The 20,261-nt window shown below is 41.2% G+C and overlaps 1 protein-coding gene across 2 annotated transcripts in view; it reads right to left on the reverse strand.

The window, feature by feature from the left end:
• Positions 1–20,261, reverse strand: part of Smg6 (SMG6 nonsense mediated mRNA decay factor) — a 249,788-nt gene that overhangs the window by 171,841 nt on the left and 57,686 nt on the right. For both annotated transcript variants that reach the window (XM_050128896.1, XM_050128897.1), the window contains exons 9-10: positions 19,810–19,871; positions 10,573–10,718 (exon numbers count right to left, since the gene is read on the reverse strand). In XM_050128896.1, the coding sequence (XP_049984853.1) occupies positions 10,573–10,718; positions 19,810–19,871 (208 nt within the window). The remainder of the gene's footprint in view (positions 1–10,572; positions 10,719–19,809; positions 19,872–20,261) is intronic.

The raw sequence follows: 20,261 nt of genomic DNA on the forward strand, positions 1-20,261 counted from the left end.
GACAGACAGAGAGAGGAGGAGGAGGAGGAGGAGGAGGAGGAGGAGGAGGAGAGAAATATGAAACAAAGGCTTAAGAAGCATCAAAGACCATGAAAGTCTAACATATGTCAAATCAGAGAAAGCATGGAAGATGCAGAATTGGGGGGAAAGGGGGGAGCGCTAAGAATATCCTAAGACCAGCAGGACAAAAAAAAGTCTAAAGACACATGAAAACCCATCAAATTCCCAGCAAGAAAATAAAACCCAAACCTAGACAAACCACTAAAACCAAAGTCTTTTGGTATTTTTGTTTGTTTTACTTTATTTTGAGCAGAATGTACATCCCATGGCACGTTTCTGGAGATCCGGGGACACCTTGCAGGAGTTGGTTCTCTCCTTCTACCGCATGAAATTGGCAGCAAGCACCTTTACCTCAGAGTCATATCACTAGCCTAATTTTTTTCTTTAAACATGAAAAGCACTGGAGTGAGGGTTGCTTTTAAAAAGAAATAACTGGGTGATGGTGCTGCATGCTTTTCATACCAACACTTGAGAGGCAGAGGCAGGCGGATCTCTGTGAGTTTTGAGGCCAGCCTGGTCTACAGAGCAAGTTCCAGGACTGGCTCCATAGCTACTGAGAAATTCTGTCTCAAAAAACCATAAATAAATAAATATAAAAAAGAAATAAAGGAACAGATAGTTGACCTTACTTAGCAATAGTGGGAACTCTGTAACAGTTCTTAAGTGTCTATAGAAAACTTAGAAGTCTGTTACCAACAAACACAACTTTTTAGGAAATAAGATTAAACAAAGTCTTTTTCCAGAAAAACAAAAGACAATGTTTTTAGGTTGGAGAAATGGTTCAGTGGGGCTGAGAATCAGAGTTTGTATCTGCAGTACCCCCATTAAGGCTGGGTAGAGCAGCAGATGTCTGTAATCACAACCCTAGAGGAGGAGAGGGGCTAGCTGAACAACAAGTCTAAATAAAACGGCAAGCTCCAGGCTCACTCAGAGACTGTCTCAAAAAATACAGTGGAGAGTGATAGAGAAAGAAACCTATCATCAACCTCTAGCTTCCACACATAGTAACATACACCTGCATGCACACACACATGCACAGATTAAAAAAGAAAAGTTTCTCATCAAAGATCTTCACTAAATAAATTTAAAAGAATACAAATGGAAAAAAAACAATCAGGAAGATCATGAAAGGGAAAAATTAATGAAATTAATGTATGTAATAGGAATATGGTAGTAGAACCTACCTGTAATTCTGGAACTTGTGAAGCTGACGCAGGAGGATAACAAGTTTGAATATAGCTAGGGCTGCAGAGAAAGGTCTTGTCTCAACAAGGAAACAAACAACGAAGAACTTGTCTTACAGAGTTGAAAGTGAAAAAGATATAAGAATATACAAAGGCAAACAAATGAGCAGAATTTCAGTGTCCTGCAGTCCTTGCTTTGTTAAGGAGAATAGGAAGATTATAATTTTTATTCCTGAGAAGGTAACTATATTTAGTATAGATCCTAGAATAATCAAATATCAAAAAAAAAAAACTTTGAAAAACAAAACAAAAACAAATCTATTCAAAAGAAGGTAAGAGAGAGAGAGGCTGGGCAAAGAGCTAAGTGGGAAAGTATCGGTTTTTGTTTGGTTGGGGTTTTTTTTGTTTGTTTGTTTTTTGAGACAAGGTTTCTCTGTAGCTTTGGAGCCTGTCCCAGAACTAGCTCTTGTAGACCAGGCTGGCCTTGAATTCACACAGACCTGCCTGCCTCTGCCTCCACCACCAGGTGGAAAAGTATTTGTCAAGATACACAAAGTTCTGGATCCTCATCACAAAAACAAAGAAACGCAGGTAAGAACAAAGAAAAAAGTCACTGGAACAGGAATCACAGGGATAAAATATTTGCAAAATGTATCTGATATGCAACTTGAATACAAATTTTGCAAAGAGTTTTGACTAAAAGCAACTTGGTTTTTTTTTTAAATGGAAAAGAGACCTAACTTTGCCAAGTAAGATGTACAAATAGCAGGCACATGAAAAATCATTCATTAGGGAAACATGATTTAAAAACTAACAGACCTTTAATCCCAGAATTACAGAGGCAGAGACAGGTGGATCTCTGTGACTTCAAGATCTATAGAGTGAGTTCCAGGACAGTTAGGGCTGTTACACTGAGAAACCCTGTCTCAAAACAAAAACAAAAAACAAAACAACTAAAAACCAAAACCTGACAATATCAAATACTGTTGGCTTTTTTGTTGTTGTTGTTGTTTTTGTTTTTCAACAACAGAGGGTTTCTCTGTAGCTTTGGAGCCTGTCCTGGAACTAGCTGTTGTAGAACAGGCTGGCCTCGAACTCACAGAGATTCACCTGTCTCTGCCTCCCCCCAGGGCTGGGATTAAAGGCGTGCGCCACCACCAGCCAGCCACTGTTGGCAAATTTATAAAGCTGAACCCTCGATGCCTATTAAGTATATAACCACCAAAAAAAACAGAAGGAGTTTCTTAGTAAAATTAAATATATATTTTACTAAGCCTGACACAAAAAAGTAAACAGTAAACAATTTTATACACATGAAACTCCAAAAAAGACAAGAGGTAACTACAGCAATAGAAAACAAATCAGTGGCTTCCTAGGGCCAGAGGTGGAAATGAATAGGATGGACTCAACAAGAATTACACAGGATGACAAAAATGTGCAGTATCTTAATTGTGATGACTAAGTATATACATGTTAACATGTATATATATGGGCATATATGTTAACCATGCTTGGTGCTAACAAATATTTTTACAAGTCTTCACCATCCATAGTAATCTGGGAAATGCAAATTAGAACTATTTTAAGATTTTATCTTACTCTAGTCAGAATGGCTAATAAGAAAATGAAAGAATGAAAGATGGGACTGGAGAGGTGGTTCTGCTCTTTGGGTTCAGTCCTCAGCACCCATATCACACTAACTCCTGTTTTAGAGGATTTAATGCCTTCTGGTCTCCTTTGCACTGCAGGCATGCGGTACACAGACATACATACAGGCAAAACACCCACATGCATAAAATAAAACTAAATCTTAAGAAAAAGAAAATAATATTAGTTGAGCATGGTAACCCACACCTTTAATCCCAGCACTCAAGAAGCAGACAGGAACTCTGTGAGTCCAAGGTCTGCCTGGACTACACAGTGAGTTCCAGGCCAGCCAGGATAATATGGTGAGATCCTGTCTCAAAACACAAAATAAAAGATATCAAATGTTGGCAGAGATATGGGAAGTAGGGAACGTAATGAATGCACTGTTAGTGAGCGTGGAAACTGGTGCAGCCAAATCAGTGTGGAAGTTCATCAAAAAACTAGAAATAGATCTACCATATAACCCAGGTATACCACTCCTAGGCATATAACCCAAAGGACTCTTCCTCCTACTATAGAGACATATTCTCATCCATATTCATCACTCTATTCATAATAGTTAGGATATGGAAGTAACTTAGATGCTCATCAGTTGATGAGTTGATAATGAAAATCAGGTACCTAGATACAATGTTATTTTATTCAGCTCTAAGGAAAAACAAAATTATTAAGTTTCCCAGTAAATTAATGGAGCTTTGAAACATATACTCAGTGAGGAAACCCAGACCCAGAAAGACAAATGTTGCATGTTCTCACTCACATATGGATCTTAGCTTTGCATTTTTATATTTGTGTGTTTAATTTGGAAGTACCTATAGAATCCAGGAAACTAGAAAGGAACCACTGATGAAGAGGGAAAAAAGATCTCAAAGGAGGGAGGATAGTAGAACACCAGTGATTTAAGAAGGGGAAAGAAAGAATAATGGGGAGGGAGGTTTAAGTTGGGGTAGGAATGGAAGAGTAAGGTGAGGAATAGAGCTGGGGAGGAATAACTAACACTAAGAATAATTGAAAAAGACACATGGAAACAGATTCATATTCATTTATTCTCCTCTCTCTCTCTCTCTCTCTCTCTCTCCTTCTCTCCCTCTCTCCCTCCTCCCCCCCAATCCAAATAAAACAGCTGAACTGGAGCTAACCCTATATCGCATATTATGTTCATTGCAGAAGCCATAGGTTGCCAAATGCAAAGCCCAGTGTCAGGTGTGGGATACTTCGCCTTGAGTTGGTCACAGGTGTCCTGGAGACCCCTAAAATAATTTAGGCTATTGCCATTGCTCTTGTTTGGCCACCAGAACTGAACCAGTGAGACCCTGTTGCTAAAGACTAGCCATAGGACATGGAGAAATAAAGTTGGTACTGACTAGAAAGCTCCCTTCCTGCTAACTGCTTTTATGATATTGGAAGGTGTTATATAGTCTGCTGTGTGTGTGTGTGGGGGGGTTGAACCAGTCACAAACCTTGTGAACTACAATAAAAGAGCCATAGTAAGATATGTCAATTGGTACAATAGTGGCAGGAATGATATAGTGGTAATCAATTTGGGAGGCAAAGGCAGGAAGATCTCAGTAAGTTCGAGGCCAGCCTGGTCTACAGAGCTAGTTCCAGGACAACCACAAAAAAGCTACACACACACACACACACACACACACACACACACACACACACACACCAAACAAACAAACAAACAAACAAACAAAAAACTGTCTCTAAAAACAAATAAAGGCATGAAGTTAGGAGAGTAGGAGGTAGGGAATGGAATCAGAAGAACAGGGCTGAATATGATCAAAATAGCAGATAACACATAAATTTTTTCTCTCGAAATCAGCTTTTATGTATTTCTATCAAAAAATTTAGGCCTGTTGAAAAGTCTAATAATAAATCAAGCTTTTTGTTTGTTTGTTTGTTTTTCAAGACAAAGTTTCTCTAAACAGTCTTTGCTGTCCTGGACAGCTCTTGTAGACCAGGCTGGCCTTGAACTCACAGAGCTCCCCCTGACTCTGCCTCCCAAGTGCTGGGATTAAAGGTGTGCACCACCTTTAATCAAGCTTTAAATACAGATTTAGGGCTAGGAATTCAGATTAACAATAGTGGTTACCTAGATGTGTTAGGCCCTGAATTTGAGTGCCAACACTGAAAATTAGTAAACACCGAAAAAAGGATGGAAAGGGTGGCTGCAAATACTGCTGCCAAATTTCCCCTAAACATTATTTCTCCTCCAGTATAAGTCTTTCCAAGGAAGGGAAAAAGATGCCAAATTGAGAAGCAATAAAATGCTAACAAAAACTAAATATACCACTTATAATCACTGCTTAACAACAGGGATATGGCACCTTTGCATGACACCAAACCAGCCATAGCTACCCAACCACACTGTTATCTTCAGGTAAACAAAGACCATGTCCTCAACAGATAGGATGCTAGAGTAAGGTTTTCACTTAATTGACATGACTGTATTTTCTCATTTAACTTTCCACTACTTTCCTCAGCCTAAAGCAGTAGATTCGTCCTGACAAGAAAAGGGACTGGAATTCAGAGCTGGGAAAAATCAGTGCCTGCCTTGAAGTTTACTTCTTTCACTCTTGTCTTCTTTTTCAGGGAACTTCAGCAAAAGGCATAATCAGATTGCCAAGGGAAAGGAGTTGGCTAAGCAGCCTGTTGACAAGAGGAAAGCTTACTGATGCAGCCTCCTCCAGCCTGCCTTCCCACACCTTACCCATTCTGACCTTTTATAGTCACAAAAAAAATTGGCCATGTTGACTTTCTATCTGCTAATTTTACTCTAATTTGAGAAGTCCTGGAAATGAAGACCAGTAGCGTTATTAAAGAAATCTACCTACCCATGATTCTCATTGAGAAAGAGCCCAAGGACTTCTATCAACAGGGATATAGGAGGAGGAATGAGAGGGACAGTTTATACAGCTAAACTAAAGTCTAACCCCTTATGAAAGGTGGATTTCCTCTGTACAACTGTTCTGTCAAGTAGAGGATTAGACACTTCATACATTCTGCTTGAGTAAAAGACTTAGAAGTGATTCGATAGAGAGAACAAACTGCTCTTCCTAAAGTCTTGGGTATGCTTTATGCTGAAAGACAAATTCTGACTGTGAAATGAACCTCCTAACTGGAGTCAACTCTATATATAACTAATGGCTTGAAGAAGCCCATGCCTATGGGTTAAACTCTGTTATTACCAGGTAGGCAGCCATAGTTTTAAATTCCTACAAGACACCCATGTAGCATTTCCTCTCTCCCTTGCAATTCAGGAATATTAATAACAAGAGGCATGCATATGCTAGGCAGAGTGATGCATAGCTGTCTTCCTATTACTAAGGAGGTCAGGTAAGGGTATTTCAAGTTTGAGACCAGCCTGGGCTACAGAGTGAGCTAAGGCCGGCTGGGCGGTGGTGGCGCACGCCTTTAATCCCAGCACTCGGGAGGCAGAGGCAGGCGGATCTCTGGGAGTTCGAGGCCAGGCCTGGTCTATAAGAGCTAGTTCCAGGACAGGCACCAAAGCTACAGAGAAACCCTGTCTCGAAAAACCAAAAAAAAAAGATACAAACAATCATGAAATGAAGGCCGGACTAGCTCTACCTCAACTATAACACCTAAATGTTTTCTCAGAGGAAGCAACATGAACAGCACACAAGAAGTGCCTCTTGGGTGCCCTCTTGCTGCTGCTACCAGGACTCTTTTAGAGGGCTGAAATGGAGATACACTCTATGAACTAGCAGAGAAGCAAAAAGAAAAGGCTAGGACACAGAAAAGGGAAGTTATTCTAGTGGTGGCCAATGAGTAACATCCAGTGATTTATAGGAAAAATAATCTAATAATACAGTAAAATAAAACAGTGTGCCTGAGATGGTTTTGATTCCAAAAATTATAAAACATATTTTTGAAAAGGGTGGGGGCAACAAAGGCAAGTCCAGATTGGAGCAAATTGGGCACAGATGAGAGATGCAAAGGTTTCCATGATGCCCTACCACAAATGTTGCTTCAGTTACTTGTCTTCAAGAAACTAGTTTTATTTCCTTAAATTACAATTTCTTTAAAAATTCAAGTTCTTGGAGTATTTGTGGTTTAGTTCAGCAGTTCACCCTCTAGCCTCCTATCAGTCACTACTGAAGTATTAATATTGAGACACAGAAGAAGGCCCTTTATCCTTTCAGGCTCAAAATGGCATAGATATGACATCACTTCAGGAACCACCAATGTAGCCACCAACTTTGGACACTGGCAAGGTAAAAAACCACAATTTTCCTTGACCTTTCTCATTTATGCATTCAACAAACACCTTGTGTCTAAGAAATACCACCCTTATACCAGAACCTCTAAATACTCCTGTCTTCACCTCAAACATATCTGTTTTCAACCATCTCATAGAAAGTATTAAGATTCTAAGCTATAATCCCACAGAGGTAGGATTTTACACAGGGCTCATGATTAAGGAAGTCAGTTTCCTACATTCTAATGTAGGACACCATTCTCTCCACCACAGTTTTGCCCCTCTACTTTAGTGTCTGCTTCCACATCCAAAGCATTTAAATATTCCATGTCTACAAAGAAAGCATATTTGAAATGTAAACACAATAAAGTGTTAGCAGCCAAATCATTTCCACCTCTGGCCTACTGATGTAAAAAGCAGGTAGTTACCACAAAGAGATCACTGAACACAAAAATGATCCATTATGGTATTGTAGCACTAGGCCATTAACAAAGGACATACTTTTTAAGGAAGAACATCTCTGTTGCTTTCCAAATTATAATCCTGACCCCACATCTATGGAGATGGCTCTGGCACAGAACAAAAGAATCTAACAAGATCACCTCTGCTTCAGGCTTTAATGTTCTACTTTACAGAGCCCAGGAACTGACATATGCAAACAACCCACCCAGAAGGACACATCCAGGAGGGAATGGAAAGAAAAATGATGGTCCAGATGTTCTGTAATTTGCAATGACTGCCAAATCACCATGGACCCAGAGCACCTGGGAGGCCAGGCCGTGTCAGGCCTTGCTTCCTGGTTTCAGACAGCCAGGGACCTGTGGCTGGGTGGTGACTGTGACAGCCTACAGACTGGCTGGGACAGAACCCGTTAGAAGGGCACCAGCTGACAGGACTTGGGGGCTAAACACACAGAGCTTGATTTATCACTTCCTTACTCATAAAAATGTGATTCAAAGTGCTGCTGATTAGTGAAGGATTTAAATCGTTACCCTCTCCCCAACCCCCTTCGCTCTCCACCCCCGACACAGATGCTGCTACTCAGCCACAACACCCCCTTCTTGCCACTGTCCGTGCAAGCACAGCACAGGGGCCCAGAGATGATGACTCATGTGCTGGGAAATGGAAAAGTGCATCTTCCCACCAACCAGCCCTGCTGAGTGCTCTGTTCACCCCTCTCCCAATGGCAGCCCACACAGTGGGGTCTGGATGGCCGCCTTAGCTGCACACCGGGTACTTGGCAGCACGTCCGCAGAGCTCTGTGTCCCAGTTGAGTGTTATATCCTGTGGCCTGGGCTGTTTTTCCCTGAACCACCCTTGGAGCCTGTGACCACCTCATCTTAGGCTCCTCTTGCCTCATGGAGCTGAGAGCCAGACCAAGAGCAGTAAAGGGAGTAGGGCCATAGGTCTTTATCTGTCATTTCTGGCTAGAGGATCCACCTTACGACCAACTACAGAAAAAGCCCTACAAAAATATCTTGACCTCAAATACCGAACAGTCCTCCTCTATCCTCACCTTCCTTTACCCCTATTTTCTTAGCCTTTACTTAGCAACAGCTACAAGAAAAAGACTCACTAGTAGTCCATGAAAAGCCCAGGGTATATTTTTCTACACAGAAGAAACTGTTGAAAACAGGCTTTTGGGCTGGAGAGATGGCTCAGCGGTTTAGAGCACTGACTGCTCTTCCAGAGGTCCTGAGTTCAATTCCCAGCAACCACGTGGTGGCTCACAACCATCTATAATGAGATCTGGTGCCCTCTTCTGCCCTGCAGGCAGGATACTGTTTGAATAAATAAATCTTTTAAAAAAAATTTAAAAAAAAAAAAAGAGAAAAGAAAACGGGCTCTTTACGTTCACACATACAGAGACCACAGGTCCTTTGTTGCCTGAACTGTGTGTCCCAGCTCTCCAACTCACACAGCAGTGGGTGGTTTGGGTAGGAGAGCAGAAAATGAATGCAGGGCAACTGGAGGCCCTGCTTCTAGAGCCCAGAGAGCAGACAAAGTGTCACTATGTAGCTCTGACTGGCCAGGAACTTGATAAGTAGACCAAAATTAAAGGCATGTACACCACACCCTGAGAGCTTCCTTCTTGGTAGCAAAATTTCCCTCCCTTTAAGACTGCACAGGCTCACCAGGCCACTACTACCAACTATTTTCTTCTTAGAATCCAACGCTTCCCCGCAAGATTCCAGGTCCTCTTGCAGCCCCGTGTCAACAGCTACCTCAGGAATGACTGGGTACACTGAGAAAGGCTCTTATACGTCTGTATCTTGCCCACTGCTAAAAATTCTGGATGCAGTTTTCAGTAAGCTTGATGGGAAAAGTCCTCCAGGATTCAGAGGGGATTGAAAAGCCAGGCGCATCCCTGTCTTTAGGGAAATGTGGTACATTCACTTATGAGAAGTTCCCTACCAGCAGTAAGCTGAACAAAAGTCCCAATACGACAAGAAGGGAACCAGATGGACTACAGGATGAGAGGAGAGGGCTCTGAGAAAAGGGACAACCGAAGAGCAGTGGCACTGTTTAGAAACATCAGATCTGCTTTATGACACAGTCTCCATGGGGCAATTCCTACTTCCTGGCATTGCAGATAAGAATCTGACCAAACACTCTCTGTTGATGGCTCTAGTCTGTTGATGCTCTAGAATGAATCCTTTGTAACATGTTGTGCAGAAACACAAAATAATGTCACTCATACTACATATTTCTATCAGGTCAAACAACATCAACCTTACCTAAGTGAGGTACAGAGAAGGGAAGGAATCTTAGAAATATCCTTCAAACATGACATAGTCATCAGAACATTTAAAAACTGTACCAATCTTCCCTTCCCTCCTCCTCCCCACACCCCCGCAACACACACACACAGAGAAAGAAAGAGAGAGAGAGAGAGAACACCAAGCGTTCAGAAAAACACTTCAGAGTGCATACCAGTACACTAGCCAAATTCTGAGCCTGGTAGGTTTTGTGCTTCCAGATTTGAGTCACCAAAGCTCATCAATTCTCTGTTCTTACTCTCTGGCAGGGTCCCACAAGGGATATCCCACAGGGAACTAGACTTTTCCATATTGAACAAACAGGGTACATGAGTCCAGAAACAGCAATTCCCAATCCCTGCCAAGCATACGGTCTTCGGAATGAAACATTTCAGCAATGCCTCTCCCTTGGGAAAAAACTGGGTCTGCAGCCTCTAAGAGGCCTTGCTGCTGCCATTAACATGGCCAGATGTGCAAAAGTATCTCTAGATTTTTAAATTAAACTTTATACTCATAAATCTCTCCTTTTATCCCACCCAAGCACCAGAGTCTAACGGAATTCAGAGACTTAAGACCTAAGAAGCAATAGTGGCGAGGGGTGTATGTGTGTGTATGTTTGAGAGCAGGGGAAGTGATAAGGTACATAGAAAAGATACTAAATTCAACTGTTTAGAAGGAGAAACTGAATTTTTCTTACCTTTCAATTGGGAGTTATGTACAGCAAACATGTTGATGGTCATAAGCTGCAACATACGGGTACTTCCAATAGGAGATGGGCTATGTTGCAGCAACACTTGGAACTCCTTAAGGACCTTCTCAGCCACTGCAGGGAATGTCTCCATCCTACAGATACAGAGAGTCCATTATTGAGGCATATCCTTAAAAGCACCTGGAAAAATGATGCCTCCTTTCCCAAGCAGAGAACTACTGCCTAAGAAGTTTCTTTGCTACTCTTACAAAACCTTTCTGGTATCCTACAGTTTTGTACAAATAGAAGAAAAAAAAAAGAGAACAAAGTATTCAAAGTTTGGAGATGAAAATAACTCAATTAGTGGATAAATGGCTATAACACTTTGGCATGCTATTTTTTTAACCTGCAATATTAAATGGATTCTCTTTGAAGAAGGGATGGCTCAGTGGGTAAGAGCTTTGCCTGCTCTTCCAAAGGTCCCAAGTTCAATTCCCAGCAACCACATGTGCTCACAACCATCTGTAATGACATTTGGTGCCCTCTTCTGGCCTGCAGGGATACATAAACACTGAATACATAATAAATAAATCTTTTTTTTTTTTAAAGAGTTTCTCTTTGAAAGCCCGGAGGTGGTGACACACGCCTTTAATCCCAGCACTTGGGAGGCAGAGGCAGGGGGATCTCTGTGAGTTCGAGGCCAGCCTGGTCTACAACAGCTAGTTCCAGGACAGGCTCCAAAGCTACAGAAAAACCCTGTCTCAAAACAACAACAACAACAAAGAGTTTCTCTTTGAAATAGGGTTCTAAATAATAAACAAATTTCTTTTAGACTGTAATACCTACACCTTCCCTAAAAGTCTCAGATATGAAAACTGTATTCTATAAAAGGAGTCTCATCATGTAAAAGATTCTTTACTGAATGATTTACTTTAGAAACAAAACATGGTGGTGGCCCATGCCTATAAACCCAGTGCTTGAGCGGCTGAGGCGGGAGGATCTGAAGTTCAAAGACAGTCTAGAATACACAGTTCAAAGACAGTCTAGAATACACAGCAAGAGCTTGTCTAAAATTTAAAAACAAAAAGAAGAAAAAGAAGAACTCAGACACATAGCTCTGCCTTCTTAGGTGTTATTACATTCACTGCCCACCCATTGATCCCAAACTTCCCCTTGAGGAGCCCCAAACCTAGGACTCCCAACAGTTTGCTTCCAGCCTTTCCTGTGCTGCTATCCTCCCTCTCACAAGCTCATTAGGGTCTGCATGTTTTCAGGCCAGTGGAAATACAATGCCCTGGCCAACTGCCACTCCCAATACAGGAAGAGCCTGTAATGTAGGGAGGCAGAAATCCAGCCAGTGACCTAGGGCTCCTAAGGAGAGGTCATTCAAACCATTGCTTGCCAAATGTGGCCACTGGATCCTAAACAGTGGTGCATGCCTGGAGCTCCTTTGGCAACAGGAGTAAACCACAGCTGAAATCCTCTGAAATAAAAAGCAAACTCAAACTTGGTGCTAGAGAGAGAAACCAGGCACACAGGCCTTAGGGCTATGCTGAACAATTCGTGGTCAGCAAAGCATCTTTTACCCTCCCACCCCCCACGCCCGCCATCAAATTGCTTGTGGTGCACTGATGGTGCAGGGGGGAACAGCTCTAGTCTGGATTAATAAATAGCTTCTAGAAAGCCAAGGCAGGCAACCCTTCTCAAATCCTGGAGAAAGGTAGTGTGACTTTCACCCTAACCTTAGTCTTTATCGTTGAATAGCAACCTCCCCAGATAAGAAAACCCCAGAGCTTTATGGAATTTTGGCAACTTTGATACCTTGTTTTTGGATGGCAACTTGTACTGCTGACCTGCTGGTGCCCAGAAGTCATGCCACAGCTACGGGTCAATCACAGTTTACATTCCAGTTTGCCTCTGCTCAACTGTCCTCATTTTCACTGGCACAAAACATGCCATGCATTTGCTTCCCGCACCACCCCATGTCCCAAATCAAAGCAAAGCAAAGCAAAACAAAACAAAGCAAAAAAATTTTCCCTCTAAAAAACTTCAGAGCTGCTAAGACTCTCGATAGACTAGGAATGGCAGGGAGTGATGTTTGTGGCTGGATCAGATCCATTTTTCCCCATGGGCTATAACAAAGGTTTCATTTTAAATCCTGACACTGTGCAGCACTCTCTCTGGATGGAAGTGGGGAGGGGGCTAGTACTTCTCATTACAAGAAGAGCAGAGTTCACTCTGCATGAAAAAGCAGCCATACTGGGCAAGTTTCAAGGCCATGTGCCTCTGTGTTGAAAGGCAGTAGAGAGCCAGCAGAATGACAGGACAGAAGTGTCACATGGGACATGTGTCTGAGGAAGCCTCTTCCCTGGGGTAGGAACTGAAACAGATCCATTAACACTCCATGGATCAGACTAAAGTCTGATATGAGTACAGGTCAAATGTTCACTTTCTCTTTTTCAGAAACTTAAAACAAACAAACAAAACCCTCCCTTTGAAAAGCACAACATAATTAAAAGAATCAGGGGTAAGAATATAAATTAGTCTCTCACATCAAATATAAGAGAATATGGCTTTTTCAGAACTCAAGAGGCGTAGACAGGCAGATCTCTGTGAGTTTGAGGTTGGTCTTATCTACAGAGCAAGTTCTAGCTCAGTTAGGGCTACTGAATGAGACTCTGGCTCCCTCACCCCACTTTGAGACAGAGTTTCTCTGTAGCTTTAAAACTTGTCCTGGAACTCCTTCTGTAGACCAGACTGACTTCGAACTCAGGTAGCTCCGTCTGCCTCTGCTGGGATTAAAGGTGCTTGCCACACTGCCCGGCATGACCCCATCTTAAAAAGAAACTGGGTGGGGTCAGGCATGGCAGCAAACATCTTTAATTCCATCACTTGGGGTGCAGAAACAAACAGATCTCTGTGAGTTCAAGGACAGCCTGGTCTAAAGACAGGACAGGCTCCAAAGCTACAGAGAAACCCTATCTCAAAAAAAATAAATAAATTAAAATAATTTAAAATTAAATAGAAGGTCACCTTTCCAGAGGCAGGAAAATCTCTGAGTTTGAGACCATCCTGGTCTATATAGTGAGTTCCAGAACAGCCAGGACTATGATAGAGAAATCCTGTCTCAAACAACCAAAAGGCCACCTCTCCAGGATTCAATAATGAGACTTCTGCTTGCCAGATTTTTAACCAAACTCCTTTTTGATTTTGGTTTCAAACTATAAGCAGTTTCATGTCTTTTTCTTTGAGAAATATCTTTACTCCTTATCTACATATCACAAAAATTATACTAAAACTGACATAATGATAGTATATTATTTCTAAATTTTTAAGTGCATGTGTGTGTGCATGCACACATGAATGTAAAACCCAAAGCTGTACATGGTGGCACATGTCTATAATGTTAAGACTGAGAAGGCAAAGGTTAAAGAGGACAGCTGAGTTTGAGGCTAGCCTGAGCTATTATATAGTGAGACCCCGTCTAGAAACAAAACAAATAAACAAAAATGGGAGTGAAGCCCACAAAATTTTGTTTTTACATATATAAGTATACAAAAGGCTTTGAGGTACATATAACCCAGTGTCCAGTGTTCCCTCTTTGGAGAGCACAGTATGAAGGTGGGGGTGAGCTGGTACAGAGTTGACAGAAATTTTAACCTTAGTTATAGTTGTGTTTTGTAAGAATTTTTGGATGTTACTTATGAAAAAAATCATAAAATTTAAAAGAAGGACGAACATAAGTAACAACAATAAAGGGTGAAGAGGAGAAACAGAGAAACTGTCAGAAGCACCTAAAACACTCAGACACCTGGAGTCCAGGTGTGGCAGTATCCAGCACCTGGAGAATTGATAGGCTAGGGCTGCAGGGCTGCTGTGCGTTCAGGGCCTGCTCAGCTAGCTATGAAGTTCAAGAACAGCTGGCTACAGTGTGAGATGAATAAACAAATGGGGGAAAAAAAACCACCAACAAAAAGCATCTCCAGCAGCACTGCCTGTAAAGCTGCTATTGATTTTGTAATCATGTGAGGGAAAACACACATCCAGTGAATAATTGTAAAACAGTTTAATATGATTACCTTCATACATACATACAAAAATGACCCTAAAATATACACTGAACTTAATATCCAGCTACTGCTAGTTATTAAGAATATGAGTAATTAAAAAAAAGAAAAGAAAAAAAAGAATATGAGTACTTAGATAGGTGTAGAGACTTGTGCCTATATTCCCAGCACTCAGGAGGCAGAGGCAGGCAGATCTCTGTGAGTTTGAGGCCAGCCTGATCCACACAGTGAGTTCCAGAACAGCCAAAGCTACATAGTATCAGGAAAACAAACAAACAAAACACAAATATGAGTTCTTTTTTCTTTTTGCTAAGTTTTCTAAATATTTGACAATGAACATTGTATAATACCAAAAAAGTTCCTCTATCATGAATACTTCTGAGTTTGGTATTTAAAGACATTTAGTAATTTTACAGATAAATTAAAATCAAAATACTTTATTTTTAAAGAACTCAAAATCCAAAATAAATATACTGGTTTTTAAATTCCAAGACCTTGGTACAAATAAAATGACCAGGCAAGAAAGCACAAACTAAAGTGAGTAACTTTAACCAAGGCAATAATAGGAAACAAAATTTTCCAGTAGTCACAATTCAAGAGTCTATAGGTTGCCAGCTTCTGAACTCTCTTAGCTGAGGCCAAGTGCAGGTCTAATCTGCTTCTCCCTGGAAAAACATCTATCAGAAGCCTTCAGGCAACCCTGACTGACTGCTCTTCCAGAGTCCAAGAGGACTCAGTTCCTATTCTTTCAAACCTAAGAAGATAGATAACTTTTAGAGCATGCACTTCACTGACTTACGTGGCTAACGTGATCTCTAGAGACACCTTGTCTCATTTGAATTGCAGTTTCAAAAGACCAATCTTTCAGACAACACTGGGACCCAGACTCAATTATGCCTCAGACAGTGACTAACAGGACAGGCCCAACTCCTCAGACACTGAGGACATAGCTGGGCTAGACAACATTCTCTACAGAAAAGAATCAGGCATCCTAACTTGACTCTCAACTTCTTAATTCTCTAAAAACTTAGAACAACACAGAAGCATTTTTTTTCTTTTTCTCAAACCACGACACAGGGTCGAGATGAGAGAAAGCATCATACTGCTATATAACAAAGAAACTAGAATGACTGTCAGCCATAATCTATTTAAACCACTGGTAGGAGACTGAAGTGTACAAAATCTTCTGACTTGTTTACTCTGGAGGCCTTCTAATTACCCTTTTCATTAAAAAAAAATTATTGGCATTTAATCTCATTAAAACCAGTTGGTGTCAAGAGATTTGACTTGCACATAGTAGGTGTTCAAGTATATACAGATCCAACATGAACCCCAGGCATAGAGAAGACCTAAACCAAAGGAGTAGTGTCAGGGCTTTTCTGGAAAGGGAGGCAAAGCATGTGCCCCTCAGCTGGTCTCCATTACAATCTCTTCAGTCTTAATTCTTTTCCAGCACCTCCCACATTTCACATCTTCTTGCTGATTAGGCATTGGTCGATGATATTATATGTAGCTTGCATTCGTTGCTTTTCTAGGCTTATAGAATTCTTTTGTTTTTAACTTAAAAGATTTAAAATTTGTGCATGCGTGCGTGCGTGTGTGCGTGCGTGCGTGTGTGTGTGTGTGTGTGTGTGTGTGTGTGTGTGTAGGTGTCCACAGAAGTCAGAAGAAGTCACCCAACCCCCTGAAGTTGGAGCTACATGGGAACTGGGACTGACACTCAATAAGCCATCTCTCCAGCCTCTATTTTTTTCTTCCCTTTTAACAATAGGAATGTTACTGCTGTTTCTGTCTTGCTGAATTAATGTTGGGCTCAATTTCCTCTTATCTCAAAAACAGTATGAGAGGGCTGGAGAAATGGCTCAGTGGTTAAGAGCACTGACTGCTCTTCCAGAGGTCTTGAGTTCAATTCCCAGCAACCACATGGTGGCTCACAGCCATCTATAATGAGACCCAGCGCCCCCTTCTGGCATTCAGGCACACATGGAAGGAATGCTGTACACATAATAAATAAATAAATCTTTAAAAAAAAAAAGTATGAGAGGAATACTCAAACAGGGATTGAAATATGCCTAGAATTGAAAGACAGTTTCTTCATTGAAGAGGACCATGTTTCACCTTTTATAAAGATAAAACTGTATCAACTATCTTTTTCTTTCTTTCTTTCTTTCTTTCTTTCTTTCTTTTTCTTTTTCTTTTTTTTTTTTTTTAAGACAGGGTTTCTCTGTATAGCCTTGGCTGTCCTGGAATTTGCTCTGGAGACCAGGCTGGCCTCGAATTTACGAGGATCCACCCACTTCTGCCTTCCGAGTACTGGAATTAAAGGTGTGCACCACTACCTCCTGGCTTCTTTTTTCAAAAATAATAATAATAATAATAACAAACAGTGTATGTGTATTGGTGTACATATGCCACAATGCATGTATGGAGGTCAGAGGAAAAATTGCAGGAGTCAGCTCTTTGCAGCATGTGGACCCAGGGGATGGAACTCAGGTCTTGTGGCAAGCAGATTTGACCACTGAACCACCTCACCAGCCATGGATTAACTAATTTTTTGACAACAGATGTTACTGTCAAGAAGAAAGAGATCCTGGAAATTAATCTAGGCCAAAGTAAACTACCTCAGACAATGATATAAGATAATCTATTCCTTTTTAAAAACCCTCTAGAAAAGGAAATTCCCAAACATATTCCCTCTGTGAAAACCTTCCTTTTCTTTCTTTCTTTCTTTTTTTCTTTCTTCTTCTTTTTTTTTTAATCATGCCAGGCTGGCTAAAACTTGCTATATAGTCAGTGATGACTTTGAACTCAATCCTTCTGCCTCTACCTCTTGAGTGATAGAATTATAGGTAAGTGTCACCACCTGCAGTCTTTATTGGTGCTGAAGTTGCACTCAGGTCTTACTAAATGTATGCAAGTAAAAAAAAAAACCCAACTAATTACATACAACCTTAGCTCTCATTTTCTAGCTGTCTGAGCATTACTGTGGCTCTTTGCCAAACTTGCTTTAAAATATCTGTGCTTAAATATGAAAACTTTAAAAGAGGAAATAAAATATAATTAACACTTAATCTAATAAAGGCATATCTTAAATAATCTTACCATACATTGAAATAAGTTCTAAGTTTCTAATGGACAAGAAACAATCTAAAACTAACTCTCCACAGGGGGCACTCTGGCTCCCAACAAACACTTGCCTGGAGACATTTTTAATCACAACTTGGGATTGGAGTATGTGACTGTCATATAGTAGAAAGATGCTACAACATAGAGGCTACCATAAACCTTGATAAAGACAAACAACATGGTACAAAAACCCCAAAAGAACAAATATAAAAGGGAAAAGGGAGAGCCAGGTGTATATTCTGTAACCTCAGCATTTAGGAATTGGCTGCAGAAAGATCAGAAGTTCAATTATCTGGACTACAGGACACTCTGGCTGCCTAAAAGGGGATAGGGGAAAAGAGAGGAGGGAAAAAGGTAAGGAAAAGGAAGGGAAGGGAGGGGAGAGGAGGGGAGGGGAAAAGTGAAGAAAAGGAAAGCAAGCAAGCAAGAAAGAGGAAAAAGGAGAGTAACTATAAAAGATACAGAGGTAATAGGAAAACCTTCAACTGCTATCTTACCCTTTCACCAGTCCACACTGAACATGCTAACTACCATCGTAACTGCAGCTTTGGCACTCACTGGTGACCAGCTTGGATCTACAGTAACCTACTGGAATATCAGATAATTTTCTCTGGTCTTTCCCAACCCTTCTATCTCTTATAATCCTTTATTTCTTCATTCACACATCTGTTAACCAAGCACTCAGGATACAGCTGAGCTGGACAAAGCTTCTGCCACTGGAGGGCATGCTGACAGCACCAGGGAGAAGTTAGAAGCAACTAACATATCTAGTTTATTTTTACCAAGTAAATTACTCCACATTTATTTCTAGTAGTAGAGATTCTTTATCTTTTGGAATTTTTCCAATTTTCCCAAGTCATTTCAAAATCTAAAATATCCTTGAAATGGCCATAACTGTCACTCTTGCCCAAGATGATGCCAAATCAGTACACGTGAAACACACTGCTATCCACAATTCATAGGGCAATGGTTTTTGAAGCAGGACAAAGCCTTTTAGGATCTCAAAAGAGTAAATAGAAAGTATGTGGAAACTGGCATGACTCCTATTTTCCCAAAGGAAACCTACAGCACTACCGATAAACTTACAAGTTCATGGTGAAAAAGGAAAAGGAAAACAGAAGATTTGCAATGTGAAGCCAATCACCTCAAAGGGCAGCTCACAATAAAACTTCTAATTCTGAAAAGATTAAAACCCAACAGGAATCCAAGTATGCTGGTACACTTGGGAATTCCAACACTTAAGAAGCTGAGGCAGGAAGGTCACCAAATTCTAAGCCAGCCTGGGCAGGAAACCCTGTCTCAAAAAAGACAAAACCAATCAAACAAAACTCAAGCAGCAGACCTGTCTGGAAGGGCTGCGGCTTCTTCTCTTCGATGTCCTTTACTCAGGGAGGTCCTATACAGAGACATCTCCTTTGACAAGAAGCTTTTGGATGACATCAGGAAAAATTCTTCTGATGCACCAGAGGAATACATAAAATTCTTCCCAGGGACTTAGCGGGGAAGTACTAAGTGCCTGCACAGACTCCCTTCTCTGGAACTTCCCATGGACAGGTAAATCCATGGAGGATTTGGGGTTTACTGAGATCAGCAATGTGACACAGCAGATGGAGCACACAGGAAGGGAGTCGGGTCATAACACAAAGGAAGCCAAGTATTACTCTTGTTTTTGAGGAGAAATAAGAAGATAGCTTTTCCTCAAGGAGGACCCCTGGAAGCTGCAGCCGGGGATGCAGAATGACTATCTCAGACCCCCTGGGGGCTAACTGGAAGATAGTAGCAGCAGAAAACCAAGGGGACTAGGAGAGAAGGCTGGGAAAACACTGTCTTTAAAGAAAGTTTTAAGAAAGAAAGAGAAAAAAGAAGCAAAGATAGAAAGTGATATCTCTCAAACTTCATGAACACAGTAGGAAAGAGAGTGAAGGGAAGGTGGAGGCCTATGAGAATTCACACCCTGTGCCCTCAGTTACAAACACAGGCTAGTTGCTAACAATATTAAATTCCAAAATGACTTGTAATGTAGGGAAATAAAATAAACATCCTGCACACTTACCCAATCCGGGTAAACAGCTTCCCATGGGCATGGAGAAAACTGAGGATGAACCTTTTGTTCAGCTGCATGGGAAAAAGGGAGAGGAGAAAACAATTAAACTTTCCCCAGTTTCCTGTTACTGAATACAGTCCCCAGTGACACAATAACCTGGCCAGGGTCTAAAGGGGTGGGCACTGGGGATGGGAACCAAATGGACATGCCCAAACTCTCACACAGACCCAGGGCACATGCCCAACAGCTGTAGTTCAGCTGAGCCAAGGTTAACAGAATGCTCAGTGAGTGGACAGCACCCTCTGCTGGCAGTGGCACCCCTGTGCAGATTTGGAAGCAATCTAAACTGAACAAGTTACAGAGGACGAGAAAGCCTTCTCCTTTCTATGGGATCCAGAAACCACTACTGGCTCCATAATAATGAAAACAAAATTCTAACAGGAATAAAGTAAGTGATTTTA

The sequence above is a fragment of the Alexandromys fortis genome, unplaced genomic scaffold (assembly GCF_014885135.2).
Source record: "Alexandromys fortis isolate MF-2015 unplaced genomic scaffold, M_Fortis_MF-2015_v1.1 scaffold_80, whole genome shotgun sequence".
NCBI classification, from domain to species: Eukaryota; Metazoa; Chordata; class Mammalia; order Rodentia; family Cricetidae; genus Alexandromys; species Alexandromys fortis.